This window comes from Aulonocara stuartgranti (assembly GCF_965226115.1).
Source record: "Aulonocara stuartgranti genome assembly, chromosome: 13".
Lineage (NCBI taxonomy): Eukaryota > Metazoa > Chordata > Actinopteri > Cichliformes > Cichlidae > Aulonocara > Aulonocara stuartgranti.
The window spans coordinates 22,712,964-22,734,020 of record NC_138949.1 but is presented as its reverse complement, the minus strand read 5'-3'; the positions used below and the strand labels follow the sequence as shown (position 1 = coordinate 22,734,020).

Here is a 21,057-nt window from a genome sequence, read left to right as displayed (position 1 = left end):
ATTTTCCATCAACTACTTCAGAGATTTGTCAGACTCTCATAACTACCACAGTGAAACATTCCAGTGAAGTTAAATACACAAAAAGATGATGCATTTTTGAGCCTGTTGAAATGTTTTGTTAAATTAAGCAAGTGCATCAAATCGCAGGTGTGAAAGTGAAAAAGAAAAAAAAAAGAAAAAAGATTGTCTTCCAGGTTTGCTTATCAGTTTTACACCCACAGTTATTACATTACAACGGAGTATCAAACGATATTCATAAAATTCACAATTAAAACAGAAGTTGTCATCTCAAGAGCTTTAATCATACATAGAAATTTAGTTCAACAGTACCATTCATTTAGAATGTTTTCGCAGTATGTATATTTAGTGTAAAGAGCATTGTTTTTTTTTTCTGATGGGAATATCCATAAGGATGACAGAAGCTTTCAGAAATACACCAGAGAGAGAAGATCAGAGAAGAGACTGAGTACATGACTAAGTTGTAACACCTCAGACTATATTTTCAAACACCTCAAAAGGCGACATTTATCTGTGGTTTATGTGTCCATCCTCGTTGATGCTTTTTTTCCTTTTCATTTTAACATAGGAGCAGCAGATCTTTGAATGCTTACACAAACTAAAATACCTGTGCTGCAAGCACCGTTTGATCAATGCCCTATTATAATGGAGAAACTCCTAGCACTCTTCTATGACACCGTTTTGTTGACCTAATCAAAGCCACGTTAAACTTGGGGTTGTGGTGAACTGTTTTACACTGCTTTAATGACAGAGGGTGATCTGGAGTGGAGGACATTACTGCAATCAAGTGTCATATTATAGGCATGAAAATAATTGACCACATCCATCTATTTAGCCATCCAACTCTCTAGCCATACATCCATCCATCGATCGATCGAAACATCCAACCTATCGTAAAACATAACCATGAAACATACTGTATGTGCTGTTTGTGCTATCTTAGAAGCGCCACAACAACAATTCCAACCAGCTAAAGTCCCAAGCAAAGAAAAAAAAAAACATGTACAAGACAAAAGGTGGAACAGATAATTATCCTACAAATCCCAGAAGTGATTATTTTTCAATTATCCATTCCTTTTAAGAGAAGTTAAGTAACGCCACATGAAGATTTGGCAGGCAGATAGCCTCACTGAAGGCGAGTAGCTATCTTGTTTCTTTTCCCTCCAAAACTTTTGAAGCTGCGTCTTTTGTTGAGTTGGTACAGAGTAAGAAACTTCACTTCCAGAGCTGGTAATGATGGAAGCTGCTGCATTAGCATCGTGGCATTCAGTGGGCGCGCTCACGCGCAAAGACAGAGACTGTGTGTGTGTGGCTTTAAGGCTGGGAGGGAGGCTGCTGCTGCGCTGTTGATGCGTGCTGTGACATGGCTGCCGGGGAGGACATGGATTGGACCATGGGTTGAGCTGGCGGGGGTAGCGGAGGCTGAGCCTGTTGGGCCCCTGAGTGTGTGTTGGGGGAGGGTGGGGGTGTTGGACGTTTGAATTTGTCAGGGCTGGTGCTTCTTCTTGGGGAAGGCCGCTGTTTGACAAAAGGAGAAAGAAACGAATAAACACAGATTGCTTGTAAATCACAACCAGATGACAGAATTCTAAAAATGTCATGCAGAAAATAGAGTTTATGGCAAACAGACATTCGGAGAAATTTTGTTTTATCAATACATTTTTAAAAAGTTTATGCGTTTAATTGTTCCCAGACATAGCCAAGGAGGGTAATTGTGAAAATATCAACTCTTTTTGTGGGACTGTGCTCCCAGAGTTACAAACGACTGCAGGAAAAAGATCATGAATGCCAAGATTACATGTTTCCCCTACTGAGCTGTTCATCAAGACCTGATAACAGCAATTCTAAACTGACAAATGGAATAAACGGAAAAAAAGTAATCTTTTCGAGGTTCTGATTTCCCAGCCAGTCATTTCCCTAAAAATTCTTGTAGGGGCTAAATGGAGACAGTGGTTTGTAACATCCACATAGAAGAACAGAAAGTAAATTCATCCTAGCACACTTCAAATCCTGTCTCCCCCCCACCCTGGACCCCCACCAATTCGCATACCGCCGGAACAGGAGCACAGAGGATGCAGTCTCCATCGCAATGCACTCTGTCCTCTCACACCTGGACAACAACAACACCTACGCCAGAATGCTGTTTATAGACTTCAGTTCAGCATTCAATACAATCCACCCCTCACAACTCATCAGGAAACTGACAGACCTGGGTATCAGTTCCCTCATCTGCAAATGGTTACTGGACTTCCTGACCAACCGCCCCCAACATGTCCGGCTGGATAACCGCTGCTCATCTACCATCACAATGAACACCGGTGTACCACAAGGCTGTGTGATGAGCCCTTTCCTCTACTTCCTCTTCACCCACGACTGCAGACCTGCTGATGGTTCCAACACCATCATTAAGTTTGCAGATGACACCACGGTGATTGGCCTCATCAGTGACAACGATGAGGCCGCCTACAGGGAGGAGGTGGATCGTCTGGCTGAGTGGTGCGACAGAAACAACCTGCTGCTTAACACCGAGAAGACCAAGGAGCTCATCGTGGACTACAGGAGGAATGCTGACCCACATCCACCCATCCACATTAAGGGGACGGCTGTGGAGCGTGTGAGCAGCTTCAAGTTCCTGGGAGTCCACATCTCCGAGGATCTCACCTGGACGACCAACTGCTCCAAGCTGGTCAAGAAGGCTCACCAGCGCCTCTTCTTCTTGAGGACTCTGAGGAAGAACCACCTGTCCTCAGACATCCTGGTGAACTTCTATCGCTGCACCATCGAGAGCATCCTGACCAACTGTATAACAGTCTGGTACGGGAACTGCTCTGCCTCGGACCGGAAGGCGTTGCAGAGGGTCGTGAAAACTGCCCAGCGCATCGCCGGAGCACCACTTCCTGCCATAAAAGACATCTACAGGAAGCGGTGTCTGAAAAGGGCTGGGAAAATCATCAAAGACCCCAGTCACCCATCACATGGACTCTTCACCCTCCTGCCCTCTGGGAGGCGCCACAGGAGCCTCCGGACTAAGACCACCAGGTACCGGAACAGCTTCTTCCCCACAGCTGTCAGACTCCTGAACTCTGCCTCCTGACATCTGACCCACGTTAAACTCATGGACTGAACATACACACACCCACAATGGACAACTGTACCCTCAAACACAATAATAACATGGACTGAACCACCACTCACAACCACTAGCACTTTATATAGCCTCTGTAGAAACTATCTACACCCTCACTTATCTTAACTGCACTACTGTATAGCTCTGTGTAAATAATCATTCTGTACATTCGATAATTTTTAATCCTACAACTGTTTACAACTTGCATAGTTCCCATTTCTGTATAGCTGTATATCCCAGATTCTGTAAAGTTATTTATTTCATATTCTGTATAGTTTTTCATATTTATATCCTGTTCATATCCTGTACATAGCTTGTACTCACTACAGCCTGTACATACTTATAGTTATAGAATATTCACAACATACTTCATACCGTGTACATTATAACATACCATAATAGACCCATTTCTGTAATATACTCACATATCTATATTATTGCTAATATATATTGTAATATATCTATATCACTAAAGCACTTCTGGATGGATGCAAACTGCATTTCGTTGCCCTGTACCTGTGCATGTGCAATGACAATAAAGTTGAATTCTATTCTATTCTATTCTAAACAGGGAGAATGCTAGGAGAGAGGTATAAATGAGATCCAACAATCAGGAGTAAAGTTTAATAAAAAAAAAAAAAAACGCCCCCTACATACATTTTTAATCCAGGTAATAACTATAACACTGTACCAGCATGGCACAACCCTTCTCAGAGCAGTCTCACTCAGTCTTATGCCTCCCTGTCTGTTCCTCAGAAGGATTTAAGTCTAAACCATCCCATTATGCCAAACTTTAATGCCCGTTGCAATAGTCAGTCTGGGGAGACATCTCAGGCATGTTATTCTGAGGACCAGGGTTACGCAAGTAACCCAAAACTATCATTCCTAGCATTTTACTTCTCACTTTGAAATATGGAGGCTCCCATATTGCCAGAAGAGCTTATCTCCAACAATCTTAAAAAGTTCAAGCGAAGACCAAGAACTGAGTATTACCTGAGCTGCTTTCCAGTTTTTATCCCATTTTGTAAACTGGAAGTTTATAAAACAGGACAAATGTGAAGGGCAGAGCATAAGCCTGCAAGTGCGTGGATTTTCTTGATTGAAACCTACTTCACACCTGAGTAACAGACCCCATGTGGAATTAGCTTGCAGGTCCACTGGAAAACACAGACCCTGACCTGGACAGGATAAACCAAATGCCTTCATAATCCAGTGTGAGAGCTGTAGGTTTGTAATAACGTACCCTAGAAAATGAAAAGTTGATCACTTCTCCATAAACTCTTAGTTCTGCATAAATTTGTCAAGCATAAACAGGATGCAACATGTGCTGCTGCTGTTCTTCAGATGAAGAAAAAGCCAGTGGAGAAAATACCATCAATACAATGGGCAAGCATGAACTCTGACATGCCCTGGGGCAAACAGTGCATGAATGACTGAAGATGCCTTTTCTCTTTAAGTGATCCGCATCTACTCCATAATAGCCCAATCTTTGTAATGAGCATGCCTGGACAGCAGATCTGCCCAGATGTGATGTAGTGGTCTGTGTTACTAATTAAGGCCAGTCTGGAAGAAGCATATTTGCAAATAGCCTGGATATTCTTTCTGGGAGCAGGGCAGCCTGGGAATCAACTGGTCCCAGCTGTGAATTTCATCTGGCGCCAGTATGTGATTCAGTGTCCACCACACCGAACTATGTCTCCACTGTCTGCCAGCAGTTTTCTGTAGTCAAATAAGCTCAGCGTACTGCATCCCAGTCTCTTGATGGTGAGACTGGCAGACTGCGTGTATTAAACGGGGGCTTCGACTGGGAATGTCCAGCCTAAGGTAGGAAGGGCAGACCTGTTGTGTGCCACTGCTCGAGACTACTCTCCCTCACATCTCCTCTTGTGTGAGGTAGAGTATTATGTATCATCATTAGCTTAAGTCCTAAAAATAAACCACACAAACATGCACAATGCTAACTCCATACTTAATACAACAACTGGTACATAGCGTGTGTGTGTGTGTGTGTGTGTGTGTACGGCAGACAATGTTTACAATCATCGAGGGGATTGTTGATGGTAATTTTGTATCATCATTGTGTTCTCGAGGTCAAATATCACTACTGAATCAACAGGGTGGCTGAACTTAATTCGAGTACTTTTTTGTAAACAGACATACAAACCTAACAGTAATCATTCACTTTGTGAGCAGTCTGTCACAATTTACACACCCCAGCTCATTTCCCACTTTAGTTGATAAGGATTATGACATCCGTTTGTTTATGTAACAACTCTATATACACACACATTACTACTATCAGAACAGCGCTGTGTGCACCACACATTATTACCCCAAACCGAATCCACATTTCTTCTTACTTTCACTTTTAAATTATGAAATGATTCTGCTTTAAATAAAACTTCCACAGTATAACTACTATAGCAGTATTATAGTTAATGATATTTTCATCAAAACCAGCCTTGCCAAGGTAATGTCAGGGGAAACACTGGTGAGATATTTATATATTTTATGACTTTGTGATGCTCTTTTGGATAGGAGGCATAATAGAAACAGGTTCAAACCATGCCCCTGGTGTAAAATATTACTAAACATATCTATATCTTATTAATAAATATAAATAGATAAGTCAGTGTTGTTTTAGTTATCAGTGTGCTGAAGAGATGGACACACAGCTAATTGGAACTTAGGACATTTACGAGTTATGCTAAGTAAGTTCTAGTATTGATGCCAACAATACAAACAATGTTTGCAGAAGCCAGTATTCTTTGAGAGTCAAAATCTAGACTCCTCTACTGAGTGAATACTGGTGGACACACACAGTTTTATTCCTCCTACTTATACTCATTTTAAGGACTGTAATATCTGAAAGTCATGACATGGGAGTGTAAACAGGTTAGACCTTTAAATAACCACTGAAAAGTGACAGTTAACGTCATAGTCGTTGTTGCATTAAAGATCCACCATGCTGAAGAGTACTGTATTATCAATAGAGCTAGCCTTGACATTAAAAAATATAGACAGGGCAGTAAATTTAACAAAACAACAGGCAGTACATGTCTCCACGTGGGTGTCCTCATTTAAGGTTCATTTAATGGACGCAGCTCACTGATTAAATATAGTTCAAAGATCATGCTGACTCAGAGCAAACTGCTGCTCTTATGAAGTCACAATTAACACAACTTTTAATCATTAAACTTGTTGATCATTTCTATGTACTTGAACTGGAAAACATCTTTATACCCCCATAAAACTGAAATAATTTTATAATACGAAAGGTTATACACCTATTATTTTTATTGTCAATTGTTTACTCCTTTACAGAGCAACTAGTTTTGAGTTTATTGGTCAGAAATTTTGTTTGATGATTAATTGAGAAACCTGCCGGAAATCTGGTTTAAAAAATAAATAAATATATAAAATAAAACAAAAACGTGTGAATTCTCAATAATTTTCTAAAAGATGATGTGGGTGGTGTCACTTACTGCTACGGCATGAGAGGAGCCTCCGTGGACGTGCAGGGCGGGGGTGTTGTAGTGGGAAATGGCAGCTCTGGACAGTGTAGCTGGAGGAGTGAAGCCAACTGTGTGGGTGCCATATGAGAGACCTGTAAGCAAATGAGACAGCCAGAGGGAGAAAGACATTTTATTAAAAGTTAACATCAATTCTAGACACTTTCATTTTCCTCCTCAATACTCACTCCAAGATTACGTCGATATAAGAGGGAAGTTCTTTGTGGCTGGCAGTGTCCCGGCACAGGATGACTGTTTTATCATTGACCAAATATTTACTTTGATATCATACCTTATTGTATCATAAACTAGTACGCAGACCAGAAATGAATGTTAATTTTTTTCTGCACTATTTTTAGCATTAGGTCTGTGCCTAAAGAGAGTAAGGGTGACTGAAATATGATGGTGCTCTCCCTTTTATTATACTAACAATTATTATTTTATTCTTCTATTTTTTCCTGTACTTTTTATACTTTTGCAAATGGTCATTTATCCAATAATAATCTTTACTAAATTACCTATAGTGCCAAGATCAGTAAGCTAGGAGCGTATCCACCAGTGTTAAATTTGAGAGCAGATTTTGACTTCATTTCAGTTTTCTGACATTTAGTTTAAGTCTCATTTTAGTCGACAAAATAGGATTGTAGTAGACAAAATCTAAATTTGATTAAGTTTAATAAAATAAAGTGTAGGATGAGAATGTTTGTGTTTTTAGCTGCTCCACATGTTCACTAAGAGTCTTATTTTCATTGACATCAAATGTGAAATGTGTCTATACGTCTTGCTCTTTTCTTTCTCCCAAACATTGACATTTTATCACATTTTCAAAACAAACAAAACCAAAAAAAGCTGTACTCTTTCCCAGGGCAGGGCAAATGTGCTTGTCTGACTTTCTAGACCATTTAGCTCTGCTTGGATCTCGTCTCTCCAGAATATTTTCATTTTCAAGGCTTCAATACATGTCATTATGATTTTAGTCTTTATTTATCATCTTTTTTTCATCAGGGGGAAAAAAACAAAAACGAAAGCTCTGCGGACTTCTAGATAGTATTCAGTGTAAACCCCACATCATGGCCTGTCAGGCTCACAGTGAGCAGCAAAGTTCTACCTGAGCACGAAGCTTATATAAAATGCAGTGTGACAATTAAGCTGTAATTGTGTGGTCTTGATTTGACAGAGTACCTACAAGATTTTAAGATAAAAGCTGGAACAAAGATAAAGCTTGCTGTCTGGCAAAAAGTTGTATTAATCGCTATCAAAGGCCGTTTATTGTTGTGTTTTTACCTACCTGGTGATATTGGTCGGCTGGAGCTGGGAGAGGGAGTGTAAGGGATGGGACTGGACACGGTCCTGGCTCGCAGACCCTGTGCAGACATCTCATTGAAGTACCTAAAAGTACGACATATTTTTGTAATGCAAAAAGCAATCCAAGCATATTGTAATGTGTTAAACAGGCAAAAAGTGCTACATCAATGATGACAGTTACTCCTTGAGATGCAATGTGAAAAGCTTCTGTATGGCTACTCAAAGTGGGCTTCTGAAAGTGCTCAATTTGGCTTATTTTGTATGGGAGAAAAACACGATACATTTTCAAGTTCCTAAGGAGAAGATACTGATGTCGACGTCTGAGTGTGATCAAAGGAGCATCCTGTGCATGCAGAAAAAAGCTTTTTCCTAAAATTAACAAAAGTTTTTACTGATAATCAGGAAGATTTAATATAAACTGAGATTTTACTGCCATATGCTGCTTCTTTGAAATGGCCATATACTAAAGCTATTTAGAGCCCTGTTTTCTTCTTCCTCCTCAGCTTTTGTATGCAACAACTAACATTCAGAGGTACTGGAAGCACATCAGTTATTACAATTTTGTGTTTTCAAATTAGATTTTATTTTTTATTTAGTTCTGACCCTTATTTTTCATTTGGTTTAGTTTCTCTAGGTTTGCTCATTTCAGTTTAGCTTTTAATTTTTTGAAAATGTATATTTTTTATTAGTTTCAGAGTGAGTTTGAATCTTTTAAAGTATTACCTCGTGTAGGGCATATGCAAGGATATTTGCTCTATAAATATTTTTTAAGTTATAATTATTTTCTCTCTTTTTTTTGTTTTGTTTTTAGTTACACTTTAATAACATTAAAGTGTAACTAACTTTAAAAAAAAGTTAGCTGTGTGATCCTTGCACTCCGACTTGAAAGATGAGTGACACCCATGCATCTGATACAGAGGCCTGAACCAGGTACACAACAATAAAGAAACTTGAACTGGATAGTGTTTTACATACATTTGTTTTTCTTAAACATTACAATTTCTAGTTCTGGGAAAATGGTGGGGGTTTGTTTTACACCATCTTGCCACTGCGGAAGGAGACAAAATGCAGAAAGTTGATTTAATGTTGTAAACAACTTTGTCTTTCAACATGCTACTAAACTGATTTAACTGAAAGCATTAAACCAGTGGAATCTGTATTTGGTTATGTTTAATCATACACAATGAGCCAATTTGATCAGCAATAGTAGGAAGAGTTGGTATGTTTAAAAAACAAAAATCTGGTGGATGACCCCATACTCAGTGAAGTGCAACAGTGTTTGTTTTGTTTTAGTAAACATAAACCTTGAAGCCACCCCAAACTACTTGGTCTTGTTTTCACTTCTGAATAAAAAGAAGGACCATGTGGTACAACTTGTGTCTGAAGGTTAATTGGTCCCAGGAGTAGAAAGGATTGCACAAAGTTCAAATGGACCATTCACTCACAAACAGAAGGAAGTCTGTAAGGACCATTTAAGCCAAAATTTGGTTTCTTTTAAGTTTCATCAAGAAAGCGCAGGTCTTTCCAAACCAAACAAAGCTACTGCTAATTATTTTGACTTTTCTACATGTATCAGAAGTAAACGTGGCAGCGATAGCATGACCTGAATCTGCAGGTCAATGTTAAACATTCATTAGGAAAAAAAAAAGAAGCATTTTTTTACAATTAAGATGAAACACCAAGGAATGCGGAACTGATTTAAGCTCTGTGTTTTTTGTGTCTGACAGCCAGCCAAAAAGTTACCAGACACCATGTTGTCACCTTGCTTTATCACAAGCAGGCCTTTTTAACAGCAACAATGACTGCCTACTGGAAGACCAATTGTTGTGTGCCGTTGTGGAAAACACGCCTTTTGTCATTTGCATTTGCCCTACTTTTGTGCCCTCATCTTTTGATTCTCACAGGTCCCTTTATCCAGCTGGCTATGTCAGCAGTATAAATGCCCAGTGAAGCCAAATGCCTCTAAGAAACATCGAGCTCCAGTGTATAGTTCAATCCATTTAACTCTTTTCCATTTTCTCTTTATTTGCTGGTATGTATGACTTTGTGTATTATTGTGAACTTTTTGATCATCTTTCTATGTTTGTTGCACCTACCTCTCATCATCCATCTCCAGACTGGATTCACTCTCCGACAGTTGTCTACACAGGGCCTCCCTGCGCTCCATTTCTCTCTGAAGCTTTCTCTGCAGCCGGATGTTCTCCTCCCTCATGTGTCGCTCCTCCTCTATATACTGGGCACGTTTCTCTGTATCTGAAAGTGAACATTGGGATTTAAACTTGACAGAATCGCACTATTACTATACAATAACACAAATTACACCTGCACTACTCCTAGCATAACATAATACCCTCTCTTTAAGAGCTGTGAATGTAACCTGGTTTTCTTGTGTAATACATTGTTGTCATTTTAGGAAAAAAGTGAAAGTAGGTCCAAAACAATCTCAACTAAGAGTAATGCAAGCAACAAGCTTCAGTATTTCTGGTGTCTTGTCACTTGGCTTAGCTTTGGGAGCACGTGTTTAAGGCTGGTCTGACATCCCCACCTAGTGGCAAAATCAAACCATAGCCACAATGATCAATCTTTATCACTTCTTGCTTTCTGAAAAACAAAAAAATATATGGAAAACCTGGGCTTTCAGTCTCATTGCTACAGGTGTATAGAAATCAAATGTCTAACTGTAAGTGGTGTTATAATAAAGCGGAAGTGTTTAAGAACCACAGCGACTCGGGCTCAAAGCGGCAGACCAAGTAAAGTTGTACAATGTCACCAAATACTGAAGCACACAGAACCTAAAGGCTCCCAAAGCTCTGCTGACTCAACAGCAGAGGTCCAAACCTCCTCTGGCATTAACTAGAGCTGGGCGATAGAACGATAACAATATGTATTGCGAAATAACTTTTTCTCGATAGAAAAATGACACTATTGCGATAGACCTCATCTCTCTCTCTCTCTCTCTCTCTCTTCCTCTTATAAAAAAAAAACAAAAAAAAATGAATAGCCAATAAGAAAAGCGGCGCAGAGCCGAACCAATCACAGCCGCAGCGTCACGTCATGTGACTTGTTACGTACAGCTCAAGTGCCAAGGCACACATGTGTATTTGTTTGGGAAGCATCCAGCCGCCGTGCCGGCCGGGTAATGGAGGAAATGAGCGTGCTGACTAGAGAAAAATCAACCGAGAGCTTGGGTGACCAGGTTACCGAAGAGAACACAGATGACGGTTGCAATGCCGGAGAGATTGTCGAAAGGAAAGGCCAGAGAAGTTCTGTAGTGTGGAGGTATTTCGGCTATCTGAAGTCTGACAAAAAAACAGAGTAACGCGCACTGTAAATTGTGCCGAAAGCATGTTCCCACAAAGTCTGGAAATACAGCAAACCTTTTTTATCACCTGAAGCAGTGCCACCCACTAGGAGCACGCTCAATCTCTGACTGAAAGCGCTAATTCGTCATCAAAAACAACCAGGGGAATCCCTGTGAAGCAGCAACAGTCAATTGAGTCGGCTTTCTCCAGCGTCAAAAAAGCTAAGAGACATAGCAACAGAACGAATGCCATAGCTTACTGTCTTGCTAAAGACATGCTACCAATAAACACGGTCAACAATGAAGGATTCAAGCAGCTAATTAAGGTAATGGAACCTCGTTACCAACTCCCTGGACATAAACATGTCTCTCAGACAGCGCTTCCAAAGCAATATTATATAAGTTAGTCAATTTTGTCTCTTCTTCTGTAAAATAAACTAAGATTTATTTTTAGAATTAATATTTTGTTTCTAAGTGGAACTGACAATTTAGTAGTCTGTTTTGTTTGTTCTACTTTGAAACTTAAACGCTTTAGCAGCTACCTTTTGTGTAGTTTGTAATATTTGCCTTTATTTATCTGAAACTGGAGCCTCATTTTATGTACATCTGCCCTGTTGAACTTATTATGGGAAATAAATATTTAAATCAAAACAAGCTGCTGATTATTTCACATTTTACTTGTGAGCAACGGCACATTTAAATCTTACAAATATAGCTATTTGGCTTATATCGTGATATATATCGTTATCGCCTGAAATGAAAAAAACATATCGTGATATGAAAAAAATCTTATATCGCATGTAGTGTTGGTACTTTTTAAATAAGCCGTAAAACAAGCTGTTATCAATGTCTGCAACCAAATGCAGTGCTCTAGTATTACTCCACATCCTAGGAAAAAAAAAAATAAATCAAATGCTCTAATGCCCAAGGCTGCCTCTATTAAACCACCAGATCACTCCAGCCACAAGCAGTTATGTATAAAGAAGAAAATAACAATCCACAAGATCATTTTGTGTGAGACAAGATCCGAAGTCTGGTTGCATTTTTACATGCATCATTTGGATTGTGATTAACTGCTCACAGTTTTCCTACTGCTCCCCTATTAGGGCTGGGCTATATCATACCGTTCACAGTAATACCGGTGTAATGTTGGGCAACAATAAGAAAATGAAATATCGCGATAGAATATGGGTAAAACGCGCATGCGCAGTGCCTTTGTTTACATACGCACGTGGCGGCGACGCAGAATGAGAAGAGCGAAAGTGGATCGTTGAATGAAACGGATGAACCAGAATTGTTTTGTAAAAATACTGCAACTTCTGTGGTGTGGAACTGGTTTGGCTTTCGTCCGTCAGATACACAACAAAGCACTATTTTTGGTAGCGCATGCTAGCGGGCCGTCGTTATTACCATGTGTTTTGGAAAATACGGCACACTTAAAATCAATCCTTTGATTTTTCTGAAAATCGACAGTGCCCCTTATAATCCCGTGTGCCTTATGTATGAATTCTGGTTGTGTTTACTGACCTGGAAACGATTTTATGTGGTACACAGTGCTCGAAAATCTGTCAAATGTTTCAGTACGACTTTGCTAAACTACGAAGCCGCACTGCTTGATGGATTGTCGGAGCATTACGGCTATCGTAGACAGGAGCCTCGCGGAGTGATACGTACTGTGCTTCAACATACTATTACCGTATTGTGTGTGTATAACCTCTTTTTAAGTTTTGTGGATATTATACATGGTTATGCTGAGGATATGTCGGCCAATTTCCACTGGAAATGCCTTTTGGTTAAACTGTCAGCAAGGAATTTGCATTTGTTAATTTTTTATATAACTTTAATGCACATAAAAAAGCTGCTTGTTTAAGTGAAAATACATTGATGGCTTTTTGCACTAATAAAGTTGAGGAGTTGTAAAGTATTTTGTCTAGTGCCAATTATATCGTCAGTTATATCGTTATTGCAAATTTTCAAATGTATATCGTGATAAATATTTTTGGTCATATCGCCCTGCTCTACTCCCTATAATTATAAACTAAGTGATAATGACGATATCACGAGTCAGCAGTTAGTCATGGAATTCGACAGGGTTCTGTGATGGGACCAATACTTTTCACAGTATACATACAGACAAAAACCCTCTCTAAATTTGAGCGAGATGCAAAACCTTCCTCTTTGATAAAGCTTTCCGTGAAGGCTGGGTCAGATCACCGTGAACCATAACCAAGTAATCCAGTGATCATATTTTTTGGGTGTGACCGGAACACTAACTCTATGGCTTCAAAATGTGGCATCTGGAAAACATCCATCCATTAAACATGTTCATGGTAATATTCTGACAGGTTGTCAGTCACCAATATTTTCTTTTTCTTTTAATAAAAGGAAGGGCACATGTAAGCACTTGTAACACTGCTTCCTTTTGGGGCAAAATAACGAGAGTCAACTAGATTAAGAACAGAGTTCAGGTTAACCATTTCAAAAGAAGGAATCGATTATGGATTACAACCTTTCTTAGTGTCTTGCATTTCGTTGCCCTGTACCTATGACATGTGCAATGACAATAAAGTTGAATTTTTTTTTTTGTTTTCTAACAGTGTACAGCTCCATTCCTTTCTTTTTCTGCTTTCCATCCAGTGTAATATGACCAGTAAATAATGATGTAACATGACTGTATATTGCATTAGAACATATCTACAGAAATATGAGTATGGAGGCACCAGGCTAGAGAGGATCCTGTTTTTTCCAAGTGAACACGCACAAGCACTTATCCAAGAATCAATTTTACCAACCACTTCCTTAATCAACACTTGAGGGCATCTCTCCCTTCAGACTGACTTTCCTTCTGATCATGTGACAAGTTGAGTGGCCACTTACGCTGCAGCTCAGTGGTGCGCAAGCTCTTCTTAAGCCTCTCCACCTCATTCTTCAGGAAGCGGATATGCCGCATCATGTTCTCTGGTGAGTCGATTTCCATGGAAACATCTCTTGGAGATGGTGGAGCCGACACAGGCTGGTCCAGCTTCTCCTGAAGGATTCTAGTTTGGAAAATTGGAAAAACAAAACAAAACACAGGATTATTATTATTATTCAAAATGTTCTATTTATTATTATTTGTATTAAAAAAAAAAACGAAATTAGATGTATAACCTTTAAGTTAATTTTATAAACAGATAATTAATAGTTCAGCTTACTGTTATTTTTCATAAAACTGCAATTTAAAAGAAAGGTTACTTATTGCTGTTTATTTGATTTTAATGTTTAAGTTAAAATTAATAAACTAATTACTTTTTTGTGTTACACAGACAAGCAATGAATATAAAAGGTACACTGGCACATTTTTATGCTAACTATAAAATAAAACAATGCAAACAAATATATTTCTTTCATATAACAAGTACTTAACCCATTAGTAAATGTATAAATTAATTTAGTCAAAAATGAAAAGTAAAAGTCTTTTTCCCTCCATTTAATACTATCATTTCAGTTTGTAGTTGGCCTTTTCTTTTTAAAGATATTGGGCTAAAACCATCAAGTTCATGGCATATTTAGCGTACCTTACCATTTTGGCAGTTTTTCCAAAAGAAAAGTCTTGAAATTTTTTAAAAACAAACAATTGGAAAAAGAAACACGCAACTGTTATGACTTAGTGACATTTCACCCACACGTTTATGCTCACTGGTCGGTTAACTCAATCATCATTGTATGTAAACAACGTTTCTCGTGATTCTACATTTGTTTCTGTTCATGCTGGAAATGGAAAATAAACTTGCTTGTGTCGCTCTCTCTCTTGACACTCTCCTCTCACCAACAGCAGAAGAGCAAGAGAAGAGCAAGAGAAGAGCTGTGTGCTTTTAAAAAAAAGAAAAGTGTCATGTGCTACAAGGCACTTTCTGGAAAAGAGTTGCAACTAAGTTGGCAACAATAAAGTAAACTGAAGCATTCGTTTACTGTCAGGAAAGAGCAAAGGAAACTCATCTGCCCACTGAATAGAAGACCATATAAAGAAATCCAAGATAAGCCGATGTTAGCTTGTCATAAAAGATGAAAAACTTTGGAAGCTTCTTTTGGAAGTATTCAGCTGAGTCAGTTTTAAAATGTTTACCTCATCGTTTTGAACTTTGGCCACAATTAATCTAATCATTATGTATATGGCCAAAGAAAAAGCAGCACAGTATGTCTCATCACCTTTTCTCAGCCTCCAGTTTGTCCATTCGCTTCCACAGTCGGTTGACCAAAGCTTCTTGTTCCTGCTCTAATGTGTTCTCAAGGTCGATCTTCTCCCGCCTCAACTGAAAAACGAAAGATAAAGCAGAGTGTGGCAGAAAGAGAAACCTTGAAGTTGAAATGCATTCACAAGCATTCAGGATTGTGTACAAAAACACTGTATCGCAAATCCAAGATCTCAGTTCAGAGTTTGTATTCTAAAACTTAGAAGCATATGGCATTATGACATATCATAATGATTTTTTAAAGTAGTTTAAGAATGTAAATATTTGTATTTTATTGCTAAGATTGGTGTCTTTAAGAAGCTGAGGCAGATTTTAAGGTGAAATAACTTTTGGTTCTATTTGTATCTGGCCAAGATGCACAGTGGCATCGCACTGCATCAATCTGACACGTTAATAAGCGAGTACCAACAACGAATGCCTGCACATCTCCTGTCAGGGCATGGAGACATTATGCGGTGGCTTCAGCAGGTTTGACCCAGCCACAGACCAAAATGTTCTTTCCACTTAAAATTCAGTGGGAAGAAAAACGACGTTGAGATTTTTTGCATCTCACTCTACCATGGCGACTGAACAAATGGAAGTTTAAGGATAGGCTGCACTGCACTGGATGAGCAATTCTTTCCCATTTTACCATAATAAGCATACCTGTTCCAGGGTTAGCTGCTTTGAAATGGTTTCGTTCTCCATTTTCTTGATCTTTTTCATGAGCTTGTTAACCTGGAACTCCTGCTCCTGCTCCAAATGCTGCTCCAACTCAGCCTTCTCATGCTGGAGCTAAAATTTAAAAGGAGAGAGCAGTGCATTGACAGATGAAGAGAAGAAACAGATGAGTAAAAAGGGAGCGGAGAAAAACAAACTCACAATGAGACATGTAAAAGCTGTTTGATGACCACAGAGATGACCACGGCTTATACAATGAAATAATAATAAAAGACAGCGTCATTAGACAATTCCACTGGTTTCAGGGTAAACTCCCCAGAAGAACAGACAATATAAAATAATGTTTTGGCAACCCAAGTAATCACTTTTGGCAGTTCACCAGCATGAAAAAGGGTGCGGCTCAGTGCTGATTCAAAATGGGACAGCTCTGTGATGGATTATATAACTGATTACTCATTATGGGGAAAGAGATGCAAATTCACTTAAAGGAAAAAAATGGAGAGGGAAATATAACCATTTCCATCATGCTGTTGAGAAAAATAACTAGAAAACCTCAAAACATCAGTCTGTTTAAACTTACAATGACTCCATTCATGGAGAGTCGAGTGCTCTGCAGTATCCTGGATGCAAAACCAGGTTACCAAGTTGTGCCCCACCCAAAGTGCAGGCATTTTTTCCTAATTAAAACTAACCATTTTGTTTTAATAAGGTGCCTTGCTTCAGTTAACACTAGAAACTATTTTATTAAAGCAATCCAACCCTTTATACTGTGTGAACATTATAAACAGACTCAAGAATAAATGCCAGACTATGAAGTCCTTGGAGAGAGATTATATTCTACTAGGCTCTTCTGTAAGCAGAGGCTCTTTCTGACTGGCACCAGAACAAAGGCAATGTTGGATGGGACTCTGTTTAGTATCATGTGCACTAATAATAAGTATTAGAGGAAAATAGAGAGTTTCATCGGCTTCCTTTAAAATAGGTAATGTTGTTTTCAGTACCATCAACAAAAATGAAGAGGGTGGGATATTAGGAGTATGCAGCCCAGTACACCTTTAAGGTCTCAATTTTACATTATCAGGGGTGTTTTTTGGTGTATTTACAAGATAATAGATAATATTCAGCACAGCCTATTGTCATGTGAATGTTTAATATACAAGGCACAAGTTTAAAATCAGGGCTGGGGTGCTTGTGTTGTTGGGTTATTCAAATACAGACAATGCAGCTAAAAAGTGGAGCAAAACTAATGGCTGGGAAAACCCAAATAAAACAAAATTTGTCCCAAAAATGCTTCTGCGTAGAGTCATTTGCATGCTCAGTATTATAAGTTTTGATATTCAGTTGATTTTTCCATCTGTCGCCCCAATTTTTAAGCAACTAATCTACCGACATAAGTAGATACAAGTCTGTTGCATGTTAAATTCTAAGATAGGAATATAAAAAAAGCCCAAATAAGTAGATCTGTATGACCTTAAGCGGGTTTTGCTAAGACATTTGCATGCATCTCTTTCACAGCCCTACTTCTTTAGATATCAACAAACCATTAGTCACCCTACAGCTATCTATTCAAAATATGAGAGCGAGTGCTATATGCTCTGTAGTTGGGAAAATACGATGTGGAAAACAGACTGAACCAAATAACCGACAACAGGAGGAGAGTAATTTGAGAGTCATTTAGACGTGCTAGCAGCTGCAGTGAAGTCATCTTGAGCTTTTCCAGGCTTCAGGCAAGTAGAATTGCAGTTGATGATAATGCACTAGCTGCTGTGTGCATAGACAAGCACCCCGCACATCGTGAACAAGAGCAACAATACTTAAGAAATTTGCATAACACAGCATGAAGAAACGATATACCACACTGACGTTTTTGATCAGTAAGATAACAGGGGAAAACTTTAAACTAATGTTACACTATTCTCCACTCTGTGTGGCGTAAAGAACTCCAAAATGTGCGTTAAAAGTGTGCACCTCCCCATCCAATCTTGTTTCTATCACTCACTTGCATGAGTTTCCTTGACAGTTCATTGGTGAGGAATTCTTCCTCCTTCTCATAGTTGACTGCCAAGGTTTCCTTCTCCTTCTGAAGAGCCTGGATTTTCTTGAACAAGGTGTTACTGATAAATTCTTCCTCCTGTTCGGCTCTCGCTTGCTGTGGGACAGAAAACACAAAAAGACACAGCGACAGAAGAGATATCAGTGACATAAACTCTTGCTTCTGGCACATCACACTGTTTTCACCTTTATCCTGATTAAACTATAACTTACTGACAGTGAGGGGAAACATGCACCAATCAAATAAAGACTGCTGCAGTGATGCTTGCCAGCCAAAGAGGAAGCATAATTCTTTCAAATGACTCAAGAGATATTGCAGCAATGGGTGACTGAGAGAAACATGGGCTGGGGGGGCGGATAAAGAAATGTGTTGGGACAGCTAGCATTACACTGCTTGTGATACATGCGTCCTTGCCACTCTCAAATTCACCCATCCCTTATCTCTCCTGACCTCAAAAATAAATTCTGCTTCGTTGGCCGTTATGAAAAACAGCGCGGATTATAAAAGCCAAACAGCTAGTTAAGCTTCACAAATTTACACAGAGGGTGGACAGTGTGAAAGTGTGGTTGGGTTTGCAGACATTTAGAGCGTGGCATTTAGCTAGCTCGCTAAGTTTGGCCTACATATTTCCCCATCTATCAAGCAGATCGGTTACACATTTTTATGAAGCTAGGACTGATTAACCGAGCATGAAGAAATATGACGCATCAGTCGGTGCCAAGGCTTCTGGTGGGCTATTTATTTTCACTCAGTTACCATATCCATGTTGGCCATAGCGTGGTGACAATGCCGAGCAGTGAGTAATCAGCTGACCACACATCTACAATCAATCTGTTAACTCGCATCGTGAGGTGCCCACCCAATTTTTTGACGTTTTTTTCTGGTTGACGTTAGCAGTTCATCTAACGTTAGCCACGATTAGCAACACAAAATAACACAAAGCAAAGTAGCAAGATATCGCAGCTCGACCATCTAGCAGACGTTGTCCCGCTGGCTAAATTAGCAGGTAGCTAATGTTAATAGGGCTAACATAACAGCAAAGAATTAGGGCCGAATTCAGGTAACATTTCCACGTAGCACTCATTCAGCTTTTATCAAACAACACTCGCTAGCGCTAACTTACTCTGTCAAATGCAAAACAGCAAACGGGGTGGGGATAGCATCTCGCTAGTTAGCTAGCTAACATTACTCACAATGGTGACGCTAGCTTTGCGGAGGTCCCGATTCTCCTCCTGCAGGGCTTTGCACTTGAGTTTAAATGTTTCCAGCTCAATTTTAAGAACTTTATTCTCCTGCTGTAACGAGGCCAGTCGGTTGGTCAGTTCCTCCAAACGAAACTGTGAAATGACTATGCTCGGTTTCCCCGAATTTGAAGCGGAGGACGACATCGGGGTGGCGGAGCTGCTCCCCGCTCCATCGGTGTCGCTCTCGCTTGCGCTGTCCGCCATGGCTGTGCGACGGTGTGTGTGGTGGAGAAGAGAAGACGACGGCAGCTGCAGCGTTTGAGGAGCGCAGACAGCAGAATGGTACACTGCGTAGCCTTGCACCCGCCTAACGGTATAGCACCCCCAGCAGGATGTCTCCAGTACTACCTAATACACCCATAACATGAAATGCATCTTTGGAAACCCAATCCGAGACAGGATTGCCAGCAAAATGGGAAACTTAAGACACAACACCGCACCCTAAACCACGTTTTATGCCTAACACGACAACATCCTTCAAGTAAACACTGTATAACCCTACTTATACAGTGTTTACTTGTCAGCTGTTGTGTTGACAATATGACATTATGCTCATTTTATACAATACTGTGAAATAATATTTCCCGGCCTTCTGGACTTCTTTCTTTTTGTATATTTTTCACTCTTACATGTTTCAGATCATCAAATATGCTTTAATATTAGACAAAGATAACCAGAGTAGTGCCGAAGTATCTCGATCAGATTTAATTCCAGATTTTGACTAGGCTGCTCCAAAACTCTCATTGTGTTTTTTGGAGCCATTAAGAGGTGGACTTGCTGGTGTATTTTGGATCATTGTTCTTCTGTATAACCCAAGTGCATGTGCAAGTGCATGGACTGATGGCCAGACATTCTCCTTCTGGATTTTCTGGTAGAGTTGTAATGAGATACAGACCTTCCAGAAGTTCCTTAGGTGTTGTTCTGGTTCTTTTATGATGACATGGTTGAGTCATCGATTCGGCAAATTCTGGTAATTTGCCCAATTCCTGGGAAGATGCACTACTGTCCCAAGTTTTCTCTATCTGTGGATGTCAGCTCTCACTGTGGTTCAATGGAGTCCCAAACCTTAGAAATGGCATTGTGAACATTTCCAGACTGATAGATGGCAATGACTTTGTTTTGCCTGCGTCTTTGAGTTTCTGTAGCTCCTTAATAAATGAAATCATCGTTTAATAACTGCATTTTGTGTTCACTCAGGTTATCTTTTTAACATTAAAATCTGTTTGATTTTCTGAAACACTTAAGTGTGAGGATTGTGCAAAAAGATAAGAATTCAGGAATGGGGCAAAGATTTTTTCACAGCACCGTATACATCTTTTTATGTTCAGGCTTTCAGAAAATGGTCCATACAGACCAATCATGCCTTACATTGTCAGTGTTGCTCATGTTTATTTTAAGGGAAAATTGCCAAGCCAACACTACAAACTAAAACAAACCTGTTATGCCCATTCTACAGATACACACAGCAAAGCGGAGACCCACGTCCTCCCACCAGCCAAAATGCCCTCACACAATAAGTCCATGGTGAGAGTTAGTCAACTCAGATAGTGAACAAAAATTTAAAAATTTAAATGTAAGGTGAAGGTCATTTTTTCCAATGAGAGA

At 39.5% G+C, this 21,057-nt stretch overlaps 1 protein-coding gene across 1 annotated transcript; it reads right to left on the bottom strand.

Moving 5' to 3' along the window:
• Positions 1–195: 195 nt before the first annotated feature.
• Positions 196–19,760, bottom strand: LOC309720691 (coiled-coil domain-containing protein 6-like). Its single transcript, XM_082557828.1, has 9 exons — positions 19,402–19,760; positions 18,155–18,304; positions 16,141–16,269; positions 15,452–15,555; positions 14,141–14,301; positions 10,059–10,215; positions 7,946–8,046; positions 6,631–6,752; positions 196–1,536 (listed from the first exon to the last, which is right to left on the bottom strand). The coding sequence occupies exons 1-9, from the start codon at positions 19,654–19,656 to the stop codon at positions 1,333–1,335; spliced, it is 1,383 nt and encodes a 460-aa protein (XP_082413954.1). The 5' UTR covers positions 19,657–19,760; the 3' UTR covers positions 196–1,332.
• Positions 19,761–21,057: the final 1,297 nt, after the last annotated feature.